General features: G+C 40.2%; 3 protein-coding genes across 4 annotated transcripts in view; 1 reads left to right on the top strand and 2 right to left on the bottom strand.

Annotated features, from left to right (window-relative positions):
- The window catches only part of LOC106564776 (zinc finger protein with KRAB and SCAN domains 1), a 30360-nt gene extending 18821 nt beyond the window's left edge, over window positions 1-11539 (bottom strand). Inside the window, exons 1-2 of one of the 2 annotated variants that reach the window (XM_014131138.2) lie at window positions 11038-11539; window positions 814-1104 (exon numbers count right to left, since the gene is read on the bottom strand). In XM_014131138.2, the coding sequence (XP_013986613.1) occupies window positions 814-1104; window positions 11038-11293 (547 nt within the window). In that variant the 5' untranslated portion in view covers window positions 11294-11539. The remainder of the gene's footprint in view (window positions 1-813; window positions 1105-11037) is intronic. The other variant, XM_014131139.2, reaches the window with a different exon arrangement.
- Window positions 11540-13551: 2012 nt separating this feature from the next.
- On the top strand, window positions 13552-17322 carry rbbp9 (retinoblastoma binding protein 9). The gene is made up of 5 exons (NM_001141870.2): window positions 13552-13717; window positions 15286-15328; window positions 15423-15528; window positions 15630-15715; window positions 16729-17322. Exons 1-5 carry the CDS (start codon window positions 13622-13624, stop codon window positions 16950-16952), a joined length of 555 nt encoding a protein of 184 aa, NP_001135342.1. The 5' UTR covers window positions 13552-13621; the 3' UTR covers window positions 16953-17322.
- Window positions 17323-18453: 1131 nt separating this feature from the next.
- Window positions 18454-24067, bottom strand: polr3f (polymerase (RNA) III (DNA directed) polypeptide F). Its single transcript, NM_001146458.2, is given in 9 exon segments — window positions 18454-18662; window positions 21071-21262; window positions 21672-21779; window positions 22134-22277; window positions 22454-22566; window positions 22938-23005; window positions 23116-23183; window positions 23338-23455; window positions 23920-24067. Coding segments are annotated over 9 exon segments (945 nt in total). The 5' UTR covers window positions 23976-24067; the 3' UTR covers window positions 18454-18584.
- Between the last annotated feature and the right edge of the window lie 134 nt (window positions 24068-24201).

A 24201-nucleotide genomic window follows, 5' to 3' on the forward strand; every position in this document is an offset into this window, starting at 1 on the left:
CAGAACAGTAGTAAGGCTTCTCTCCTGTGTGTGTTCGCTGGTGCCTGTTTAGGTTGCTTGCCTGAGTAAAATTCATCCCACAGTCAGAGCAGTGGTAAGGCTTCTCTCCTGTGTGTATCCTTTGGTGCAATTTTAAATGCGACAACCTAATGAAACACTTCCCACATTCAGAGCAATGGAAAGGCCTCTCTCCAGTGTGGGTTTGCTTGTGTTTAACCAGGGATCCTGACTGAACAAATCTCTTCCCACATTTATCACAGCCATAAGGCTTCTCTCCTGTATGTATTCTCTGATGTGCTGCCAGGTGGCTCGAGTTAGTAAAGTTCATCCCGCAGTCTGAGCAGTGGTAAGGCTTCTCTCCTGTGTGTATTCTCTTGTGTATAGCATGATGTGCTGACTGAGTGAATGTCTTTCCACATTGATCACAGATAAAAGGTTTCTCTGCTCTGTGTATTCTCTGATGTACCATCAATCCATCTAATCTAGCAAAACTCTTCCCACAGTCAGAGCAGCTGTAAGGTTTCTCTCCTGTGTGTGTTCGCTGGTGATTTTTTAATTCCCCAGAAGTAGTAAAATTCATTCCACAATCTGAGCAGTGGTGAAGCTTCTGTCCTGAGTGTCTCCGCTGATGTGATTTCAGGTTGCTTGGCTGATTAAAACTCTTCCCACAGACGGAGCAGTGGTAAGGTTTCTCTCCAGTGTGTATTCGCTGATGGTTTAACAGTGAGTTGAATGTAGTAAAACTCTTCCCACATTGATCACATCTGTAAGACTTCTTTCCTGTGTGTGCCAGTTGGTGTCTTTTCAAATTACCTGACAGCGCAAACTTCATCCCACAGTCAGAGCAGTGGTAAGGTTTTGCACCTGTGTGTACTCTCTGGTGCAATTGTAATGACTGTGATGTTGAAAACCTCTTTCCACACTGAGAGCAGTGGTAAAGCTTTTCTCCTGTGTGTATACTCTTATGCTTTTTCAGGTCCACTAAACAAGTAAAACTATTTCCGCAGTGGGAGCATTGATGTGGTTTGGCTGGTTTGGGCTTCTTTACGTCTGGTTCCTCTGAAGGACTCTTCCCACTCTCAGAGCGAGAGTCTGGTCTCTCTCCTGCCAAAGACAAACAGAGAATTCAGTTAAACAGCGAGACCTGAATGAAAACTCCACATGATAGATCCGTCTTCCTATTAGGTTCAATCCAAATCAGATCCCTCAATAACCTGTCTTTTCAGAACATTTAGGTTAATTTTTTTTTATACTTGGTGGCAACACCATTGAGATTTCAAAAACAAAAGATGTAGAGCTTCAAATCTAATCGTTCTTTCATGAAATGTCATGTATTTAGGCTGAGCAGAAATGGATATTGAGAACTACAATATTTAAATCAACGGCATAGGATGCATTTGATCCATTGTTAATATTTTGTTGGTAGCCCTCTGATGGTATAGGCTAAACATCTTATTTACGTTTATGTTTTTATTTAAACTTTATTTAACTAGACAAGTCAGTTAAGAACAAATTCTTATTTACAATGACGGCCTACCAAAAAGCAAAAGGCCTCCTGCGGGGATGGGGGCTGGGATTAAAAACAAAAAGAAATGAAATAAAAATATAGGACAAAACACACATCACAACAAGAGAGACAACACTACAAAAAGCAATACCTAAGACTACAACATAGCATGGCAGCAACACATGACAGTGTCATGTCTTACGTATCATTATATGTGAAGACTTACTTTATCAAATCAATTCTCTGTAATTATCATTACGTGACTAAACTAATCATGTACATTTTATTAACTAGGAAGTCGGGGCACCACGGAAAATGTTAAGATTACAAAGCTATAATTTTCCGAATATAACTCTTCAGATATTTTTATATCTGACCAATTAGTCTTCTATTAATGAATTATTATTTTTTACCTTCGTCAGTCTCATCTGAACATCATAAATTGTTGGTTATCTGCACGAACCCAGTGTCTGCTATGAATCATCCATACACCAACTGGCTCAACTATTTATTTACTAACTAACTAACTAATCACAGAAATACATAAACAAATAACAAAGATATTGGTTACTAACAATGATAGGAAAGAGACTAGCGGTCGACCAATTATGATTTTTCAACGCCGATACCGGTTATTGGAGGACCCAAAAAAAGCCGATACCGATTAATTGGCCGATATATATTTTTTATTTATTTATAATAATGACAATTACAACAATACTGAAGGAACACTTATTTTAACTTAATATAATACATTAATAAAATGAATTTAGCCTCAAATAAATAATGAAACATGTTCAATTTGGTTTAAATAATGCAAAAACAAAGTGTTGGAGAAAAAAGTAAAAGTGCAATATGTGCCATGTAAAAAAGCTAACGTTTAAGTTCCTTGCTCAGAACATATGAAGGCTGGTGGTTCCTTTTAACATGAGTCTTCAATATTCCCAGGTAAGATGTTTTAGGTTATAGTTATTATAGGACTATTTCTCTCTATACGATTTGTATTTCATATACCTTTGACTATTGGATGTTCTTATAGGCACTTTAGTATTGCCAGTGTAACAGTATAGCTTCCGTCCCTCTCCTCGCTCCTACCTGGGCTCGAACTAGGAACACATCGACAACAGCCACCCTCGAAGCAGCGTTACCCATGAAGAGCAAGGGGAACAACTACTCCAAGTCTCAGAGCGAGTGACATTTCAAACGCTATTAGCACGCACCCGGCTAACTAGCTAGCCATTTCACATCGGTTACACCAGCCTCATGTTGGGAGTTGACAGGCTTGAAGTCATAAACAGCGCAATGCATTGCGAAGGGCTGTTTGAATGAATGCTTACGAGCCTGCTGCTGCCTACCATCGCTCAGTCAGACTGCTCTATCAAATCATACACTTAATTATAACATAATAACACGCAGAAATACGAGCCTTAGGTCATTAATATGGTCGAATCCGGAAACTATCATCTCGAAAACAAAACGTTATTCCTGTTACATTGCACAACCTTCAATGTTATGTCATAATTATGTACAATTCTGGCAAATTAGTTCGCAACGAGCCAGGCGGCCCAAACTGTTGCATATACCCTGACTGAGTGCATTGAATGCAAAATGACACAATTTCACCTGGTTAATATTGCCTGCTAACCTGGATTTCTTTTAGCTAAATATACAGCTTTAAAAATATATACTTCTGTGTATTGATTTTAAGAAAGGCATTGATGTTTATGGTTAGGTACATTCGTGCAACGATTGTGCTTTTTTCGCAAATGCGCTTTTGTTAAATCATCCCCCGTTTCACGAAGTCGGCTGTCTTTGTTAGGAAGAAATAGTCTTCACAGTTTGCAACAAGCCAGGAGACCCAAACTGCTGCATATACCCTGACTCTGTTTGCAAGAGAAGTGAAAAAAGAAATTCATGTTAAGGCAATATTAACTAAATATGCAGGTTTAAAAATATATACTTGTGTATTGATTTTAAGAAAGGCATTGATGTTTATGGTTGGAGCAACGTGTACATAAGCGATTAAATGCAACGCAGGACAGGCTAGATAAACTAGTAATATCATCAACCATGTGTAGTTAACTAGTGATTATGATTGATTGTTTTTTATAAGATAAGTTTAATGCTAGCTAGCAACTTACCTTGGCTTCTTACTGCATTCGCGTAACAGGCAGGCTCCTCGTGGAGTGCAATGTAAAGCAGGTGGTTTGAGCGTTGGACTAGTTAACCGTAAGGTTGCAAGATTGAATCCCTGAACTGACAAGGTAAAAATCTGTCGTTCTGCCCCTGAACAAGGCAGTTAACCCACCGTTCCTAGGCCGTCATTGAAAATAAGATTGTGTTCTTAACTGACTTGCCTAGTTAAATAAAGGTCTAAAAAAAAAAAAAAAACATTTAAAAATCGGCCAAATCGGTGTCCCAAAAACCGATTTCCGATTGTTGTGAAAACGTGAAATCGGCCCTAATTAATCGGCCATTCCGATTAATTGGTTGACCTCTAAAAGAGACCCTAGTGGGCTAAACCGATATGAGTGCTTGGTGGACAAGGGGAAAGGGGTGGGAATGACAAAGAGCAGGAAAGACAAATGGATTCTTTACAAACAGTCTATAATTATATGCATTGAAATGCTAATCCTCATTCAAAAATAATTGCAAGTATATATTTACAGTTGAAATCGGAAGTTTACATACACCTTAGCCAAATACAACTCCGTTTTTCACAAATCCTGACATTTAATCCTAGTAAAAATTCCATGTCTTAGGTCAGTTAGGATCACCACTTTATTTTAAGAATGTGAAATGTGAGAATAATAGTAGAGAGAATTATTTATTTCAGCTTTTATTTCTTTCATCACATTTCCAGTGGGTCAGAAGTTTACATACACTCAATTAGTTTTTGGTAGCATTGACTTTAAATTGTTTAACTTGGGTCAAATGTTTCAGGTAGCCTTCCACAAGCTTCCCACAATAATTTAGGTGAATTTTGGCCCATTCCTCCTGACAGAGCTGGTGTAACTGAGTCAGGTTTATAGGCCTCCTTGTTCGCACACGCTTTTTCAGTTCTGCCCACAAATTTTCTATAGGATTGAAGTTAGGGCTTTGTGATGGCCACTCCAATACCTTGACTTTGTTGTCCTTAAGCCATTTTTCCAAAACTTTGGAAGTATGCTTGGGGTCACTGTCCATTTGGAAGACCCATTCGCACCAAGCTTTAACTTCCTGAATGACGTCTTGAGATGTTGCTTCAATGTATCCACATAATTTTCCTACCTCATGATGCCATCTATTTTGTGAAGTGCACCAGTCCCTCCTGCAGCAAATCACCCGCACAACATGATGCTGCCACCCTCGTGCATCATGTTGGGATGGTGTTCTTCGACTTGCAAGCCTCCCCCTTTTTCCTCCAAACATAACAATGGTCATTATGGCCAAACAGTTCTATTTTTGTTTCATCAGACCAGAGGACATTTCTCCAAAATGTACGATCTTTGTCCCCATGTGCAGTTGCAAACCGTAGTCTGGCTTTTTTATGGCGGTTTTGGAGCAGTGGCTTCTTCCTTGCTGAGCGCCCTTTCAGGTTATGTCGATATAGGTCTCGTTTTACTGTGGAAATAGATACTTTTGTACCTGTTTCCTCCAGCATCTTCACAAGGTCCTTTGCTGCTGTTCTGGGATTGATTTGCACATTTCGCACCAAAGTATGTTCATCTCTAGGAGACAGAACGCGTCTCCTTCCTGAGCGGTATGACAGCTGCGCTGTCCCATGGTATTTATACTTGCATACTATTGTTTGTACAGATGAACGTGGTACATTCAGGCGTTTGGAAATTGCTCACTAGGATGAACCAGACTTGTGGAGGTGTACAATTTTTTTTCTGAGGTCTTGGCTGATTTCTTTTGATTTTCCCATGATGTCAAGCAAAGAGGCACTGAGTTTGAAGGTAGGCCTTGAAATACATCCACAGGTACACCTCCAATTAACTCAAATGATGTCAATTAGCCTATCAGAAGCTTCTAAAGCCATGACATCATTTCCTGGAATTTTCCAAGCTGTTTAAAGGCACAGTCAACTTAGTGTATGTAAACTTCTGACCCACTGGAATTGTGATACAGTGAATTGTAAGTGAAATAATCTGTCTATAAACAAATGTTGGAATTTTTTTTGTGTAATGCACACGGTAGATGTCCTAACCAACTTGCCAAATCTATAGTTTGTTAACAAGAAATTTGTGGAGTGGTTGAAAAACGAGTTTTAATGACTCCAACCTAAGTGTAGGTAAATTTCCGACTTCAATTGTAGATATTGTTGTCTTCTCTGTTGGAATCCGGGCCATCTGCTGGAGAGTTCAGAGTCTCTCTCGTTGCGTTTCCCTGAAGATCAAAGTACTTTGTGGTTAGAATGAATACTTCAGAGTACCATTCAAAAATGTCCTCATAGATAGATGTTTCGGCGGTTGTCTGTATTCTCGTCCTCGGTTTACATAATTTATAGCTGCAGACTAGTAATTTGTGTCTAAGATTTGCTCTTATTTTGTAGGGATCGATAGTCTCAGAGTTTAACCATTTCCAGCCGTGTAGCCAATGCTCCACGTGGATTAGTCTTGTCCTTTGGTAGAGTTGTAGTTTCAAACACTTCACACACACTTCATCTTAACTATTCGCCACCACAGCTCACCCTGGGGTTTGCTTAGTCTTAAGTGAATTTCATCAGGAGTGTGTTTTATATGTAATGGTAGAAAAGGGCGGTCCATGACGCCAAATGTGATGTCTGGGCTCACGGGGGTGTGGCCACTGACTAGTTAATCTTTATATGAAAATCCATACTCTCATTTAGACAGTTAATAGCACATTACATCTTTTCACAAATAGTTTCATGCTTAATCACATACTTTTCACAATATTTAGATGTAAACATAACAGCTGGGAAATGTACACTTCAAGAGATACAGTTATGCGTGTTTCCTATACTTCATGAGATCACCAAATGAAACACACTCGTCACAACTGTCCCTTAAGTGTCCACGGACTATTCCCATTCTCATAAACAGAATTTTTTCATTCTCCCATTTTGTGGATTTAGGCGTCTCCAAGTGAAGTCCATCGTTCTCTCTCTGTGCTCTCAATTTCTGCATGACCAGGGGGGAGAGTCTCCACCAGGAATTTATGACCGGAGATAACAGAACCTGGGTGTAAGAGAGAGAGTGGGGGGGGGGGCGTTCTACACCCAGAAAGGGCCATGTCATGACAGTAGCAACACAACACGGCAGCAGCACAACATGGTAGCAGCACAACATGGCGTACAAACATTGTTGGGCACAGACAACAGCACAAAGGGAAAGAAGGTAGAGACAACAATACATCACGCAAAGCCTCCACAACTGTCAGTAAGTGTGTCCATGATTATGTCCTTGAATGAAGAGATTGAGATAAAACTGTCAAGTTTGAGTGTTTGTTGCAGCTCGTTCCAGTCACAAGCTGCAGCGAACTGAAAAGACGAGCGACCAAGGGATGCGTGTGCTTTGGGGACTTTTAACAGAATGTGACTGGCAGAACGGATTATCTCCGGTCATAAATTAAGTGTCAATGTTTCTGCCAAGAAGTTTCATTTTATTTGAAAGTTTAAATCCTTTTTTGTTGTAATGAATTCTTTAGTCACACTTTTTTTCTTCATATTTTAAACAACTTGTAGAAAATAAAGTATGACACTGTCATGTAATATGGTGACCGTCCTGTGCCACTTTACTTGGATGAAGAAAATACACTGACAAGAAGCATTATGACCGTCAGAATCATATAAGCCAGATAGGCCTATTACATACATGCCCTTATGTCAATCATCAGTCAAAAAGAGGGTGTCTTGTCCTACATCAATATGTGAGCAATTACAATGTTAATTTAGTATGGTACATTTGTTTTAAATTTGTATATATAACATAAACTTACTGTTGACTCATGTAGGGTATGGTGTAATGGAATATTTTGCCTTGTGTGGTAGGTTTTGTGGGTTGTGACACTCTTATGTAGGTGTCATAACCAGCCATAAAATAACGCAATATACTGTATGTCACATCAGGTCTATATGTGTTATGACCGTATAACAGTTTATGGCAAGTTATGTCAGCTGTTATGACATATTATACAACGGATGGGTCTAATGCTGATTGGTTAAAACCGTATTCCAGCCGGTGTCTATTCCACAAATTACCACCGGCTAAATCTGATGTTAAAACGCTTATTTACTCTGTTCCATCTGACTGCACAATCCACTGTCTCATCAACCCAACCAGGCAATTTATAAACTTGATCTCCACTTTAAAAAGCATCTAGACATTATCTCACATTTCTTTTAGGCTAGAACTTTCACTAGGTGCGTCGTTGGAGCATGATAGGATGGAAAGAAAGGTTCAGCTTTCTCCGTTGATGTTGTATGTGGAGGATGAGGGCTGCAGTAGATATCTCAGACAGGGGGGAGTGAGGCCTAAGAGAGTTTTATAAATAAGCATCAATCAGTGGGTCTTGCGACGGGTATACAGAGATGACCAGTTCACAGAAGAGTATAGAGTACAGTGATATATCCTATAAGAAGCATTGGTGGCAAATCTGATGGCCGAATGGTAAAGAACATCTAGCCGCTCAAGAGCACCCTAACCTGCCGATCTATAAATTACGTGTCCGTAATCTAGCATGGGTAGGATGGTCATCTGAATCAGGGTTAGTTTGGCAGCTGGGGTGAAAGAGGAGCGATTACGATAGAGGAAACCAAGTCTAGATTTAACTCTAGCCTGCAGCTTTGATATGTGCTGAGAGAAGGACAGTGTACCATCAGCCATACTCCTAAGTACTTGTATGAGTTGACTACCTCAAGCTCTAAACCCTCAGTGGTAGTAATCACACCTTTGGGGAGAAAGGCATTCTTCTTACCAAACCCCATTACCTTTGTTTTGGAGGTGTTCAGAACAAGGTTAAGGGCAGAGAAAGCTTGTTGAACACTAAGAAAACTTTGTTGTAGAGCATTTAACACAAAATCCGGGGGTGGCCAGTTGAGTATAAGACTGTATCATCTGTATATAAATGGATGAGAGAGCTTCCTACTGCCTGAGCTATGTTGTTGATGTAAATTAAGAAGAGCGTGGGGCCTAGGATCGAGCCTTGAGGTACACCCTTGGTGACAGGCAGTGGATGAATCAGCAGATGTTCTGGCTTTATACACTCTTTGAGAGAGGTCGTTAGCATACCAGAGACACCAATAGTCCTTAGCCAGCCCACAAGAATGGAATGGTCTACCGTATCAAATGCTATGGCCAAGTCAATAAAAATAGCAGCACAACATTGCTTAGAATCAAGGGCAATGGTGACATCATTGAGGACCGTTAAGATTCCATAACCTGAGCGGAAACCAGATTGCAGAGAGAATACTATAGACATCAAGAAAGTCAGTCAGTTTATTATTGACAAGTTTTTCCAACACTTTTGATAAACAGGGCAAAATAGAAATAGGCCTATAACAGTTAGGATCAGCTTGATCTCCTGCTTTAAATAAAGGACTAACCGTGGCTGCCTTCCAAGCAATGGGAACCTCCCCAGAGAGGAGAGACAGGTTAAAAAGGTCAGAAATAGGCTTGGTGAATATAGTGGCAGCAACCTTAAAGAAGAAAGTTTAATCTGACCCAGATGTTTTTTTAGGGTCAAGTTTAACGAGCTCCTTTTGCACCTCAGACTCAGTAACTGTCTGCAGGGAGAAACGTTGAAGCGGGGCAGGGGGAAAAAAGGGAGGAGCATCGGGGCTAGTCGCACTAGAAGGGGTGGGAGATTAAGAAATGTTGGACGAGCAAGGAGGCATGGCTGAGTCAAATAGGAATCCTGACTTAATGAAGTGGTGATTAAAGAGTTCAGCCATGTGCTTCTTGTCAGTAACAACCACATCAACTTTCAGGGACATGGGCCGCTGTGAGGAGGGTTTATTCTCCAGATCTAACTGTTTTCCAGGATTTCTTGGGGTTAAACCCAGAGAGAGAGAACTGCTCCTTAAAGTAACTCACTTTGGCCTTCCGGATAGCCTGAGTGCACTTATTTCTCATTTTCCTGAATGAGAGCCAGTCAGCCTGAGTTTCCGTTTGCCGAGCCTTTCGCCAAATGCAATTCTTGAGGTGGAGTAACTGCAAGATCACGGTCGAACAAGGGGCTGATCCTGTTTTTAATTCTCATTTTCTTTATGAGGGTGTGTTTGTTAACAAGATCACTGAAGATATCAAAACAGAAGGTCCAAGCATCTTCGACAGAGGGGATCAGGCTGATTCTATACTAATTTACAGAGGCCAGGTCATGAAGGAAAGCTTGCTCATTAAAGTTTTTTAGCAAGCGTGTATGACAAATCAGGACAGGACGTTTCACTAAGCAGCCATTACGAACACAGGCTGTAAAACAGTGATCACTAAGGTCATTACAGAAAACACCAGACTGGTACCTATCAGGATTATTTGTGAGGATAACATCGAGGAGAGTAGCCTTTTCTGGGTGTTTGGAGTCATACGTTGTAGGATTGGTAATAATCTGAGATTTAGGGAGTCCCATTGCTTTAGGACTTGGTCAAGTGGTTTAAGCATGTCCCAGTTTAGGTCACCTAGCAGGACAAATTCAGACTTAGTGTAAGGGGCCAGGAGAGAGATTAGAGCAGGTGGGGTACAGGCCGGTGCTGATTGAGGACGATAACACCCGAAACAGTCAACAATGAGCTATTTGAAAGTTTAATACTTAAAACCAGCAAATCAAATTGTTTGAGGAGAGACTTGGTGGAGACAACCGAGCACTCTAGGTGATCCTGGGTAAAGATTGCCACTTCCCTCCTTTGGAAGATCTGTCTTGCAGAAAAAGGTTATAGCCAGAAAGGTTAACATCAGTATTCAAAACACTCTTTCTTAACCACGTCTCAGTAACGACCAACACATCTGGTTTGGAGCTGTGAACCCACACTTCCAATTTATAAATTTTAGGTAATAAGCTTCTAGTGTTAATGTGCAGAAAACCCAGGCTTTTACGAGAGCAGAAATCAGTGAAACATATCAGAGCACAAGTCCGAATTGGGCTAGCAACAGTAGATGGGCCAGGGTGTACATGCACAGTAATACAATCAAGGCACGGCAGAGGACAGGGAGAGCTCTGTAGTGTTGATTTATGACATTTGAATGTGCATTAGGATCATATTAGACAGCAATTTCATCAGGTAACATGAATCCAAAGCCAGCGAGAGGTGGTTAGAATAGGATGGGGGGGCTAAAAGTCTGTGTAACCAATTGAGAGTCAGAGTCTCGAGTGTGGGAACGAACATAGTCTGTCCCACGGTAGGGTAAACAAGAAAGTTCATAGTCAACAAAGTAAGTGGAGTCATGAGGCAAATAGCAAAATGCACAAGTGTGTGGATTTAACAATTCCTACAGTACAGAACAACATATTCAAGTGTAGAACTTCAACGGAATGCCACTTTAAAAACCCACATCAGTTTAATACTCTACCCGTGTTAAGACTGTACTCACTGGTGTTAAGATCTCCAGTCTCCTCTTTGTCACCCTCCTCCTCTTCTTTCAATGAGACAGTCATCTCACCCTCCTCCTCATTCTCTTCCTCCTCTTTCACTCTGAAAGCTTCTTCCTCTTCTTTCATTGTAAATTCTTCAAAAAATGTTTTTACTGTGACAGCCTGCTCTTCCTTCTCCTTTTTCACGAGAGCGTCTCTCTGTCCAGTAGACATCCTCTTCTTTAACAAGGGGGGGAAGTAGCTCAGTGAGCTCATGGTCGGGGATGTTAGCTAACTAGCTAGCTATCATTAGCAACTAGGCTAGTGCTAATCTAGTTTGAAGATAACCGATAGGTGTCTGCCAGCTTGCTGATTAATATGAACATATGAAATCACGAGGTAACTACTAGATATGACAAAAGTGTATTTAAAACACACAGCGACTAGTATACCGAAATAGTCTAAAAAGCTTAGAAAGTTTCGGCAATGACGGATAGCAGCAAGCTACCGAGGTGGGATCTGTTGTTGTATTCGAAACAGCCAAAAGAACAGTGCAGTCCACTACTAGACACACATCGCCATCTGCTGACTGGAGTGCATAACGCAGTGGAGGAAAGTCGTTATATTTTCAGACAGAAAAGTATATTGCTTTCAAATACTTATTTTTCTAAGATTAATATGACATTATGAAGCATACTCCGTACATATAGACACATGTGTTGATTAATGCAAATTCGATTGATACATTTAAACACACATTACATTGTTAAAACATATGGAATTAATATAAGATGATGATACATCAAATAAGATTAAAAAAGGTATATATATTCGCCTCTATTTTCTAATTTGCAAGTGTGTATATAGCTAATAAGGCATTTATTATGTATTATTAGTATACCTTAATTAAGTGTTTCTTATTCAAACATTATAAGTAATGTATTTATTGGTCAATCCATAATAACCTTATAGCCATAATAAAGGTGTACTAATAGTTAATAAAGGGCAAGTTACACAAGAAACAGACTCTTAGTATGTTGTCTCTATGTTGGATTAATAAGGGCATAGTACCTTAAGATGTGTTCCCTATACAAAATGTGACCATATTTTTACTTTTATTTAAATACAGGGGTGGCAGGTAGCCTAGTTGTTAGAGCGTTGGACTTGTAACCAAAAGGTTGCAAGATTGAATCTCTGAGCTGTCAAGGTAAAAATCTGTTGTTCTGCCCCTGAACAAGGCAGTTAACCCACGGTTCCTAGGCTGTCATTGAAAATAAGAATTTGTTCTTAACTGACTTGCCTAGTTAAATAAAAATAAATACAGCCCAAAAATCAAGTCCAAATGTGACACAAACAATTAGCAACTAAACTTCCATATGAATAGCCGATTTACAGGAATTTTTAGTTTATTTGAACCTATACCAATGTATTCTAGATCTACTGTATGACTACCATAATGTATGGTTGAAATAATTGGTAATTTGTGATGGAATTATATAATTATTTTGTCATTTGATGGAAAGAGGTCTTATCTCTGTATCTGTGCCATTATTGTGTCTGTGACAGCATGGGCAGCGCCATTGAGTGTCCATTTTAAAGGCCCAGTGCAGTCAAAAATGTGATTTACCTATGTTTTATATACATTTCCACACTATGAGGTTGGAATAATACTGTGACATTGTAAAAATGTGGATAATGCCAGTTTAGTGTAAGAGCTGTTTGAAAAGACAACCTAAAATGTCTGTCCATTTTGGTGGGATGTGGTTTTGGCATGCCTGGTGATGTCACCAGGCAGTAAATTAGTTAATAGACCAATATGAAAGAGTTCCAAACCTCTCTGCCAATAACAGCTGGTTTTCAGTTTTCCCCTCCCCACTCAGACCACTCCCAGAGAGTCCTAGCTAAAATATTTGCTTGAGAAATTGCTCTTTGCTAAATTGTTTCTTTTTGACAATTTTATTTGAAAACACTCACAGTACGGTACTTAATTGTTGCCTATAAATAATTGGATATTGAAATAAAAACGGCTGCATTGGCCCATTTTCTTATTTTGTGTTTGAAAAAAGTGTAAAGCTAATATTGGTGATTTATGGCCACCTGCAGTGCTGGAGTCCTGAACCAAATCTTGTGTGGCATTAATTTATTGTGGCCACAAAATGGCGTTGATATAGCTTACATCCATTTACAAACCATAGCACACCATTTGAAGATTAAGACGATGCTTGGATCAATGGCTGATCGCTCCCAACCAGTTGACTACTTCAAAATGAAGGGGTTCGATTAATGCCCCAGACCGTTGATTGCATAGGTTTCAGAACCGGGCTGCCTCCCAGGCATGAGCCAGGTTCCCCATTTTGGCCGACGGCGAAGTCTTCGGGTGCACTTAGTCGAACTCCCTCAATGGTGGAAGCCCTCAATGGCCATGTACATGCTAAATCTGGTTGAGTCCTCTAATATTTCTATGGACTATCTGGAACGCAACCATTCGCTGCGCAAAATTGACTCACTCGAACATGCACTGATTAAAGTCATATGACTACTCAGTCAGCATTGTTTAGGGAAGTGTCTTCAAACATCGACAGAAGACAACGTGGATAAGAGAAAATGCCACTGACGAAAGCGATAATTGTCCCAGGAAATGGAGCTGGAGATGTAGAGCGGTCCAATTGGTATGGATGGGCCAAAAAACAGATAAATAAGGTGCGCACTGCTAAAGTATGCGAAAGTCTAAGAGCTTGCGCCCGCATGCTCCCAACACGGGATGTGCGTACAGTGGCTCCTATGATTTTGACAACTGTTTTATGTATTGGTTACTCTGCTTGTTACATACATTTTTGGACTTTTACAGTAATGATATGTAGACATCAAGAAGAATATAACTTATAAATGGCTCATGAACTTTAAACTGTAGGAACCACTTGTTTTACTTTCGGATGAAGATATCTTTACACTGAGCTCATGGGCGTCGGTACGCAATCATGGTTACATTAAGACAGCATTGTGTCAGTGCGAGATATGGTACATGGAAAAGATTGAAATACTTAATTTTCCTGAAAATCATCCTCATGCTAGCCAGCAGTAGCCACAGCAGCAATTATGGAATGGCAAGGTGGCTTTGTCTAGGGGAGTTGGGATTAAAACATTTATAATAATCAAATTCACACATGCGTATTAATACACACCAAATAATGAATTATTATATTCAGTGACAGATTACCACAAATGCCTATATTTCTCACATATCACATTGTAAACTAGCCTAGATTTCTCAGATATCACATTATAAGCTAGCTCTATACAGAGCCCTGCATTTTGGATGGAGGATATCCTTCATACAGGGTTCTAATTGACAAGTGCAATGCATGGAAGAGATATGGTCTATGATTGTTCTGGAAATTATTCCATAGAAACTTCATTTGGAGGAAGAATGTTTGATATGCTTTTTACATTTGTATCCCAAATAATTTCTGAGAATTATATGATGGAAGAGTATGATGGAGTATGTCCTAGATTTTGAAATAAAATGTTTCACCTGAATACATTCAACATAAAAAATTTGAATATCTCAAAAGTACCCTTTTTGATTTTGTACTTTTTTAGACATTATTGTTTAAAACAATATACTTTACAAGTACATCACATTTCCAGTGGGTGCTCAGCTACTTTTGAAGTTATGACGCATTGAATGAATTCAAAGGGAACTTCCTGGTGATTTGCTGAAATATGATAGAAATTGACATTGGTTAATGACCTATGTATAAAATGGGTCATATCTTTAAGAGTAGCAAAGCACCCACTCTGGAAATGTGACGTGTTTGAAGAGTATATTGTTTCAAACAAAAAATTAGCTATATCAAAAAGGGTACTTTTGAGATATTAATATTTCCAATGTTGAATAAACTAATGTGAAAAATTGCGTTTCAGAATTTCCACATACTCCTTATAGTATGCTCTAAAATATGGAGTATAATGAAACCAAGATGTCTGTATCATGTGCAGTTCACGGATCATAGGGTCTTATGAGCGGTATAGGTCGAAAAGGACCTAAAATTGCCACTTTCTTCATCATGCTTTTCTCCGAAATGGTTTGTGATGCAAATGGAAAAATCATAACATCCTTCCTACCAAAGAAGTTTCTATGTGAGAATTGCCATAACAATCTGAAATACCAAACATTTTTTGGGCTATCCTGGTGTGGAATTGCCCATTTTCAACCTTTACTTACTGATACTTCATTTGGTATTAATAGTAAACTTGCTGTCCTGTAGATTCCAGATATGACCTGCCTGTTGAGCAACATGCCTGACCCAGGTATGTAGAATGAAGTTCAGTATTTAAACCCATTCATTTTGGGCCTCCAATGTCATTACTGTGAGGTGCTAGTACTGTATTTTTATTTTTCTAGTGACAGCCAGAGAGAGCATATGGTTGCCATTCATACAGGAGGAGCTCCAATGTGATGAGGAGACTGTCATCATTGGCCACAGCTCTGGGGCAGCTGCAGCCATGAGGTAGGATCGTGATTACAAAGAATTTGAGGATATTCCTCATGCAAACTCTTCCTTTTTGTTTGTTGGAAAGTTACTATACCTAACTTTGTGGTACCATGCAGGTATGCAGAAACACACAAGGTGTATGGCCTCATTCTGGTGGGTGCCTATACTTCTGACCTGGGAGATGAGAATGAGAGAGAGAGTGGTGAGTTTACAGATTTCTTACCAGTGTCACTTCCAATTAACAACAACAACCACTTTTCTAATTGGATTCAGGTTGGATTAAATATTTAAATTGGGTATTTCAAAACTGAAAAATGTGATTCTGATCATTCGGTGTGTAGTGATGAAAATCTGGATAATCTTGATCTCACTAGAAGGGTAGATTTAGAAAGGTGAAAGGCATTACAATAGTGGAATTTCAGAGAAATAAAAAAGGTTTCATTAAATATTTCCATTATGTTAAATTGACTGCAGTATAGGTATGTGGTCAGTTGTTGTATTGAGCAGTGTCAAATAAAAGCATGTACTTACAAGTGATAAGAGAAGCAAGCTCCATAATTTATATGAATATCTTTATTCATGTAGTTTAGTCATCTGTAGTAACATTGCCTGTCCAGTACATGGCAAGGTGTAGGCCTATTCAAAGCACTGAAAATACAGATTCTGTGATGTTGACATTTTCATGTCTCGATCAGAATAACCCTATCCAACCATTTTCTGGCTCCAAATCACCCAGGTTGATCTGATCCTGGAAAGCAAAATAGGGGGTTACAGAATCCAGATCATTCTGATTCTGAAAAACTGGACCCAGGTGTTTAGACTAGCCTAGTGTTCATTTCTGAATTGGGATACAAGAGCGCCACAGAAAAGCTGCAGTCAAGTGTCCCTAAATCCAGTTTAATGTAAATCACCACTTGTTTATCCATCCCCCACCTCAAGTCACTGAAACAGCGGCTGCATCCCAGTATGCCTATATTGCAGTCGGGTTGTGCAGATTATCATATCGTAAAGTAACTGGTTTAATGTACAACTCCATTTTCTCATTTGTAGAGATATGAGACCAATCAGATCTGTATCCGATCCCTGCAAATGTGGAAGTAGTTTTTGACATTGCAGAGACCCCATCAATATAATTTAATGATCTGATAGTATGCGAATGCAATGTAGAGAGTTTGGAGCACACCGTTATGTCTCCCTGTGTATCTCTTCACTCAGGATATTTTGGCCGACCATGGGAGTGGGAGCAAATGAGAAGAAACGTTGGGCACATCGTTCAGTTTGGCTCCACGGATGACCCCTTCCTGCCTTGGGAGGAGCAGCAAGCTGTGGCCGAGGGCCTGGGCGCGGTGCTGCACAAATACACAGACCGAGGACACTTCCAGAACAAACAATTCCCTGAGCTCATTGACGCAGTGCGAAAGCTGATGGCAGCTGCTTAAAAAGCAGCGGAGTTGTCCGCCATTGGAAAATGACAAGCAACGAAGACAATAGCCCAAATACGAATATCTGTTAAGTTGCTCCCTTCACTCTGTGTCCCTCTGGGGAATCCTCATGTGGCCCTTATAATTACGATATGATGGAGATTCCAATTTATCAAGTGTAGTTCAAAGTCATCAATGTGCTTATCTTTTGCTGCATTACTTTGAGTGCTCTACGGAAGACTCGCCAGTTTTGATTCACCTGTGTTTCCAGCAGTTTGTTGAAAGAGCTCAGCAAATATTAAGATTCACCCACAAATGCACATTTTACTGACAGTCGTGAGTTCCCATCAAACTGGCTTCTTGTAAATAAAATGCTGTGCGAAAAGACAATGTGTTTCCATCCCTTAACTATGTTGATGGTTTTGGCACAAAAAGTCTGTGACAAACAGCATGTGTCCACTCTGGTCTTGGCGCTTGCGCTCAAACAGAATTTACAGACAAACATTAGGGTAATCACTTGCACAGGCTAACATTGAACTCTGGTATAAAAACACATGCTATTGGGACCCTTCAATCCAACATTGCCAAACAGAAATAAAACTGATTACAGTGATCTAGTGTACCCAAATGATCTACATCATACCACTCATTTTCTTCAATCAGATTGAGATCCACCTAAGGCCTTCAGACATGAAGCAACATACCAGTCAGCCTTACCAGATCCCTGATAGCATTCCCCTCTACCCTTTTTCCAATCACCGAGCCAAAACCCCTCTGAAATACTTCATATTCCCAACAATCTTCCAAGATTACAAGCATGGGATTGTCTGAAGCACGACCTTTCAACCTGTAAGCAAGGGCTTTGTAGCAACGTCATAACGCTCAGTCTATTTAAGAGTTGCCTCGAGTGATTTGTTCTTGCAGACACATTTTGATTGCGAATACATTACACTAACAGCTTTGGTTTGAGGTGTTTGGCTGAGAGTTTCCATTTAAGGGGGTAGAGACTTTTCTCTTACATCTCTACCCAGTCTCTAATCGAGCATCTGACACGATTTTGCAGATAATTCTAAGTTTTACCTGCAATTGTGATTTACTTTTAATGAAATGCCCTATAGTTGCTATAGATACTAAAATGACTGACTTGACATTTGAAGCTAAGAAGGCTCATCAATATGATATCTACATAACTGCAATGTAGGCAGCTGTATGATTGCTATTGCTACAGGTAATATTCACATTGGCACAAGGGGTTTAAAAATGTGTCTGACAAAATGCTTTAGGCTTTTTCTAATATAACAATGCTATGTTATAAGATGTGTGCTGAAGAAGTTAAACAACTTCTGTTTATTCCCAGAGCAAAAGGAATGCTTTTGCAAAACTTGTCCATCTTCACCACTCATGAGTGCCACATAAATAAAGGTTAAATATATATATATTTTTTTTAAAGAATAGATAAATGTAGCGGCAGGACACAATTGAGCTTGTTACATTCCCAAGGAGAGTAGACGTTCTCAGTCAGTCTTAAAATATTTATTAAGCCCTGTATAAATAAAAATATCTTCAGATGCATCAAAAGTTGCTAGAAAAAAAAATTATACATGAAACTTTAACACAGAGGAAAAAAAACTAAACAAGCCAAGTCACTGATCAAAAGTCCAGCCACTCTGCCATATACACACAGTTAGAGGGGGATATCTCGCCTCCTTCATGACAATCATCAAACACCTAAGAGAAGAGGGAGAGAAATACATTTAGTAGGGGCTAGCCTAGTGGTTAGAGCGTTGGGCCAGTAAGCGAAAGGTTGCGGGAACGAATCCCCGAGCTGACAAGATAAAAATCTGTCATTCTGTCCCTGAACAAGGCAGTTAACCCACTGTTCCCAGATAGGCCATCATTGTAAATAAGAATTTGTTCTTAACTGACTTGCCTAGTTAAATAAAGGTTTCAAAAAAAAGTACGCTCCTGCATCACCATACTTACTTTACCTTTTTCTAGCATTTCCTGCTGGCTATCTGGCTACAGGTGAATTACTTTGAATAGAAATAGTAAAACATTTAGGATCAGAACTCTGCAGGTCTGCTTTCTTTCTGCCCAGCCCAAGGTCAAAACATGCCTTTCTAGTATGACGAGGGACTGGGCACTCCAATGTCCACACTAGCATACCACTTACAGCCAAACTATACAGTGTATGTGTGTTTACGTGTCTCTGAAGCATTCTCAACTGATAAAGTGGCTGGCGCTTTTGATTTGTGCCTCCGTTTGCTGCTTTTGGTGTAGCAAACTATAAACAACGCTAATGAAGGAAAACGTAACACTAGTGATGTAGTTTCAGTGTTAGTATACACCAGTGGTCACCAACCTTTTCTGAGTTAAGATCACTTTCGCAGTCAAAAAGCAAACTGAGATCTACTCCTCAGATGTTTTTTTTTTTTACATTAACCTCACAAACAGTTTTGTAAGAATGAGGTTTGGGCAGTAGGCCTAATACATTATCACAGCATATTGGCTATATGATTGGCCTGCCAATACTGTTAATCAGACTATATTATATTTCAAAACTCGAGCTTTGATAACAAAAGAGATCAGTTGGTTTAGCACTTGTGAGGCACTGGAGCATGAATTGAAATAATTAGCTTTTTTTATTTTACTGGACTGATGATACCTGCATCTGATGGTCAACGAGATCAAATCACGACGTCAGTGATCTTCAGGTCGAAAAGTCGGAGCTCAAGAAAGATGCCCGAGTTTCCGAGTTGGATGACCGTTCAAAAAGATTTTTCCCAACCTCCTGCTCTCTCATTCCTTTCCTCCGGTGAGACTGACCAGAGAGAGGGGACAGTCTTCCACCAGATGGCAAAACTCAAGTCGCACTGCATCTGCCTCATGCACAAATTCATGTTGTTCCTATGACCAGAGAAAGTTAAATATTCCCTAATCTTAAAATCGACACGACGAGCTGCTAATAATAATAATAATAATAATAAAAAAAAACGCAGGACTATCAATACTTGGCTACTCATTCATTGCAGCTGCAGCCCGAGCGGAAGTATCGAGAAGCGCGTTTTGTAATAGTGTTGAATAAAAACAGTGACAGTGCTGAATATAAACTTAAACATGAACTCACTCATAAAAACAGCAGCTTTTTGCTGAATTCGTTGACAGTCTCTCTGTGGTCATGGTTTTAAAAGTGATTCAATCTTACGTAGGCTAGCAGCCTATTAAACTTGGCTATGGCCAGGGAAGCTCTGTAGCCACGGTGATTTGAGCTATCCGATTGGGCAGTGCAGTAGGTACACTCAATTTAGTCACAGATTTGCCAGTCCGCCGGGTAGGCGGAGTTTGTCTCACGGGAACACTTTGCTTACCCGGTGCACAGGACTTTTGAATCAAGTGCACCTACCGGCAACAGCTCAACACAATTTTAAAAAAGGAGCGCAAGCCTTTATCGTTCGTTGGCTTTTCTACAGAAATATTTAGCTATCGACTAGGAATGCCATGAAGATCGACCAGTTGGCGACCACTGGTATACACAGTGTACAAAATATTAGGAACACCTTAATATTGATGCACCCCCTTTTGCCCTCAGAATAGCCTCAATTCATCTGGGCATGGACTCTACAAGGTATCAAGAGCATTCCACAGAGGCCCATGTTGATTCCAATGCTTCCCACAGTTGTGTCAACTTGGCTGGATGTCCTTTGGGTGGTGGACCCTTCTTGATACACACAGGAAACTGTTGAGCGTGTAAAACCTAGCAGCGTTGCAGTTCTTAACACAAACCGGTGCGTCTGGCACCAACTACCATACCCTGTTCAAAGGCACTTAAATCTTTTGTCTTGCCATTCACCCTTTGAATGGCACACACACAATCCATGTCTCAATTGTCTCAAGGCTTAAAAATCCTTCTTTAACCTGTCTCCTCCCCTTCATTTACACTGATTGAAGTGGATTTAACAAGTCACATCAATAAGGATCATAGCCTTCACCTGGTCAGTCAGTCACGGAAAAGGTGTTCCTAATATTTTGTGCACTCAGTGTATATCCCCAATGCGATGTTTAATACCAAGTGATATGCTGGTATGTATATTGAAACTGAGCCACTTGGCTGCTGTTGCCTGTGAAGGGGGGCTCACCGGACAGAGGCCACAGGGCGCTTTGACCAGGCCCGTGGGCTGGATGATGGGGTTGACCCCTCTGTACAGCTTCATCTGGCCGTCCACACTGCCCACAGTACCCTCCTTGGCCGCGATGATGGTCATCTCCACCTTGCCGTCGTAGATGAGTGTGTTCAGAATAGTCTCAATGTCCTCCATAGACAGGTCCACCTGTACACAAAGTGCAATATTCAGACTTACAACCTCCATAGGAAATACATCGCAACTGTATGCTAAAGAGGTGAGACAGTTGTTACATTTGACCCCCTCACATTGTACCCTTTTCACCTTATTTGTACAGAGTACCAACCATACTTTGTTGACTGACATTTTATTTTTGCATGGACCTTTCCGGACCATTTCCTGCAACTATAGCAGATTCATAACCAGGCCAGTGCAGACAGTACAGCTCTGTTTGGTCAATAGTGTGAAAATAGTACTAAGTATGGACAAATATGCCCCGGTCCTAACCAACCAGTGGAGGATTTCACCCTAGTCTTGACAACTTTGTCCGTTACCTGTAAAAACTTGACAAAATTGCAGTCAAAACCAAACAGAATGTAGCCAGCAGCAGTCTCACCTTGCTGATGCCAAGTTCACAAATATACTTCCACACTTCGTGAGAGGTGGCAAAGGAACTGTTTCTTTGCACCATGGGGTTCTGCTTGCTGTCCCTCGCCACCTCGGCCTAGAGGGTGACAAACAAACCAAAATGACCGTAGAAATTATGTCTTAGTAAACTCTTGGTTACCAGATAGCCTATAACTAAGAGCCAGAGTCGTTTCTGGCTATGTCAACCAGCACTCCGTTTGGAATTGGAATAATTGTAGGGTGCATTCCAAAACAAATGCAAGTGCCCCAGAAGCCGTAAAGTTTTTCTTTAAGGCATAATCTACTGTTCCCAACGTTGATGTGCTCATATAAAATCAGTGTAATTAGTAGCTTATTTCCAAAAATGTTCAGTACAGAACACACCCTTTTAATTTCAGTGACTTGTACATTGTAAGACAGTTGTCCCACTCCCATTCAGTGGACCCCTCACCTTACTCTGAAGGAATTTGAAACACTGCTGATTGAGAACCTCCACAAACTCAGACTCAAAGTCCTGGTCACTGTACCAGGCTCCCCCAGTCACCGAGCGGTCTGGCTGCAGGTTGTATAGCATGTAAACCTTCTTCTTTGACGCCTGGATAAACAACAATAATAACTCATAAGTGAGACTAAACAATTATACAGAGTTTGGATGGCATGACTGCTGGATGCATTCATATTATTAAGTGGTGCTTTTCTTGATTCAATTATTTATCGCTGGTTTTTAAAACATGCATCTCAGAATATTTTTGTGTTTGAAGCGCGACTCACAGCCACTGATTTCACAGCCTTGATCAGCTTCTTGCTCTCTAGGTTCTTGAGGATCTTGTTGATCTCTGTCAGAGGAAGGTTGCTCTTATATCTAATGTCCCTGCTCCAGATCCCTGTGTAAATGCAAGAGGACCGTTCATAAATATACAAATGGAAAGAACATTTCACAAAGAAATACACTAACGGAAAATAATGTGGTTGTGGATACTGTGAAGTGTGAAATGTCAAGTGTGAACTCGGTGAGTTGGCCAGGGTTGAATGGACTTGATGGCCCCATCCAAAGACAACACCCATCTCTTACCCCATAGCACTCGGGTAGATCTGAGAGGATTGGATAGATGTAAACAATATGGGGAAAATGTCACCTAGCCTAGTCACCTAGACTAGCTTATACCTATCCAATTCCGTCTGATCTACCCAAGTAGGCTACCTAAGGGGACAGGGGCTAGGGGTTGTCTGGACAGGACCCCTCTGAAATTCCTACCTTTGTTTCCTGCATCCTCAATGACCTGATACACCAGCTTCTCTTGATTGTCGGAGCCTTTCATTTTGCTTTGGGACATAATAAAAACACAGTTAATGTCACCAATCATCCAAAAATAAAAGTCATTCCTAAAGGCTTCCTTTAAAAAACATTGTTAAATGATGATGCTGACATTTACCCTGCTGTCTGGGCATCCTTCATGCGGTATAGAAGTCCTGAGCTATTTCGTAGAAGGTCCAACTGACCCTTTGTGCACAAAAACAAACTTGTTTACATTATTCTTATCCTCAGCATTGCGCTATCAACCAGAACTATTGAGCCTATTGGCATGACAATTTCATAAGGAGTCGTTAAGAGAGCAGAAACGGACTGGCACCACGGCTACACCTGTGCCACTTACCAATGACAGTAGTCTGTTGATGGCCATGGCTCTCTGTTGAGCCTCCAAATGAGGCATGTCATTCTGGATCACCTGGTCTGTTATTCCATGAGGGAACTGTTGACAGAGTGCCTTTATCCTTTATAATAGAGGATAACATTAACGTTAGTTAGGAACCTAGGTAGTCAGGACATCAGATTTACTATAAATTCAACTAACTATGTCTTACTGCTTACTCAGAAATAATGATTGACGTAGCTAGATAGCTAGTCTAACTAGTAGATGACGAGCATTACAGTAGCTAGTTCATGTATTATACAGTAGTTAGCTAGCTAGCTACATGAATCAAACTGTCATTGTCAAACTTGTGGGTCTAGGAGTTTAGGATTAAAAACATGGTTGAATTATTTGAAACGCCTTCTTTAGCAGCTTTGTTTAGTTGTATACGGCATATTTAAAAGTAGCTAAAGTCCCTTGGTCTAAGTCTTGCTAGCTACTATAGTTGGTCAAATGTAGCCCATTTGAGCAAGTGAAAATATACAGCTACCTAGCTAACTAGGTTGCGAGCTAGCCTATGCTAGGGCCTTCTTGACAGCGACAAACCTGTTTTCAATGTCTACGGGATCTGTGGATTCTTTCTTTACTTTCACATCCGCCATCGTGGAGAATTGTAAAATATTGTATGTTAGTTAGTTAGTTAGGTAGGTAGCTAGCTAGCAATGCAACGCAATTAATCAACATTTGAACATGTGACTTTGGGTCCAAGTCGCATTTGGTTGGCTATTTAGAAGGCCGGAAATTGCCTGTAGAAAATACTTTTCACTGTAGTTCAATACATTTGTAATTAGATTTCTTTCCTCAGCCTATTGTCATCAGTATTTTTGC

The sequence above is a fragment of the Salmo salar genome, chromosome ssa12 (genome assembly GCF_905237065.1).
Source record: "Salmo salar chromosome ssa12, Ssal_v3.1, whole genome shotgun sequence".
Classification (NCBI taxonomy): Eukaryota; Metazoa; Chordata; class Actinopteri; order Salmoniformes; family Salmonidae; genus Salmo; species Salmo salar.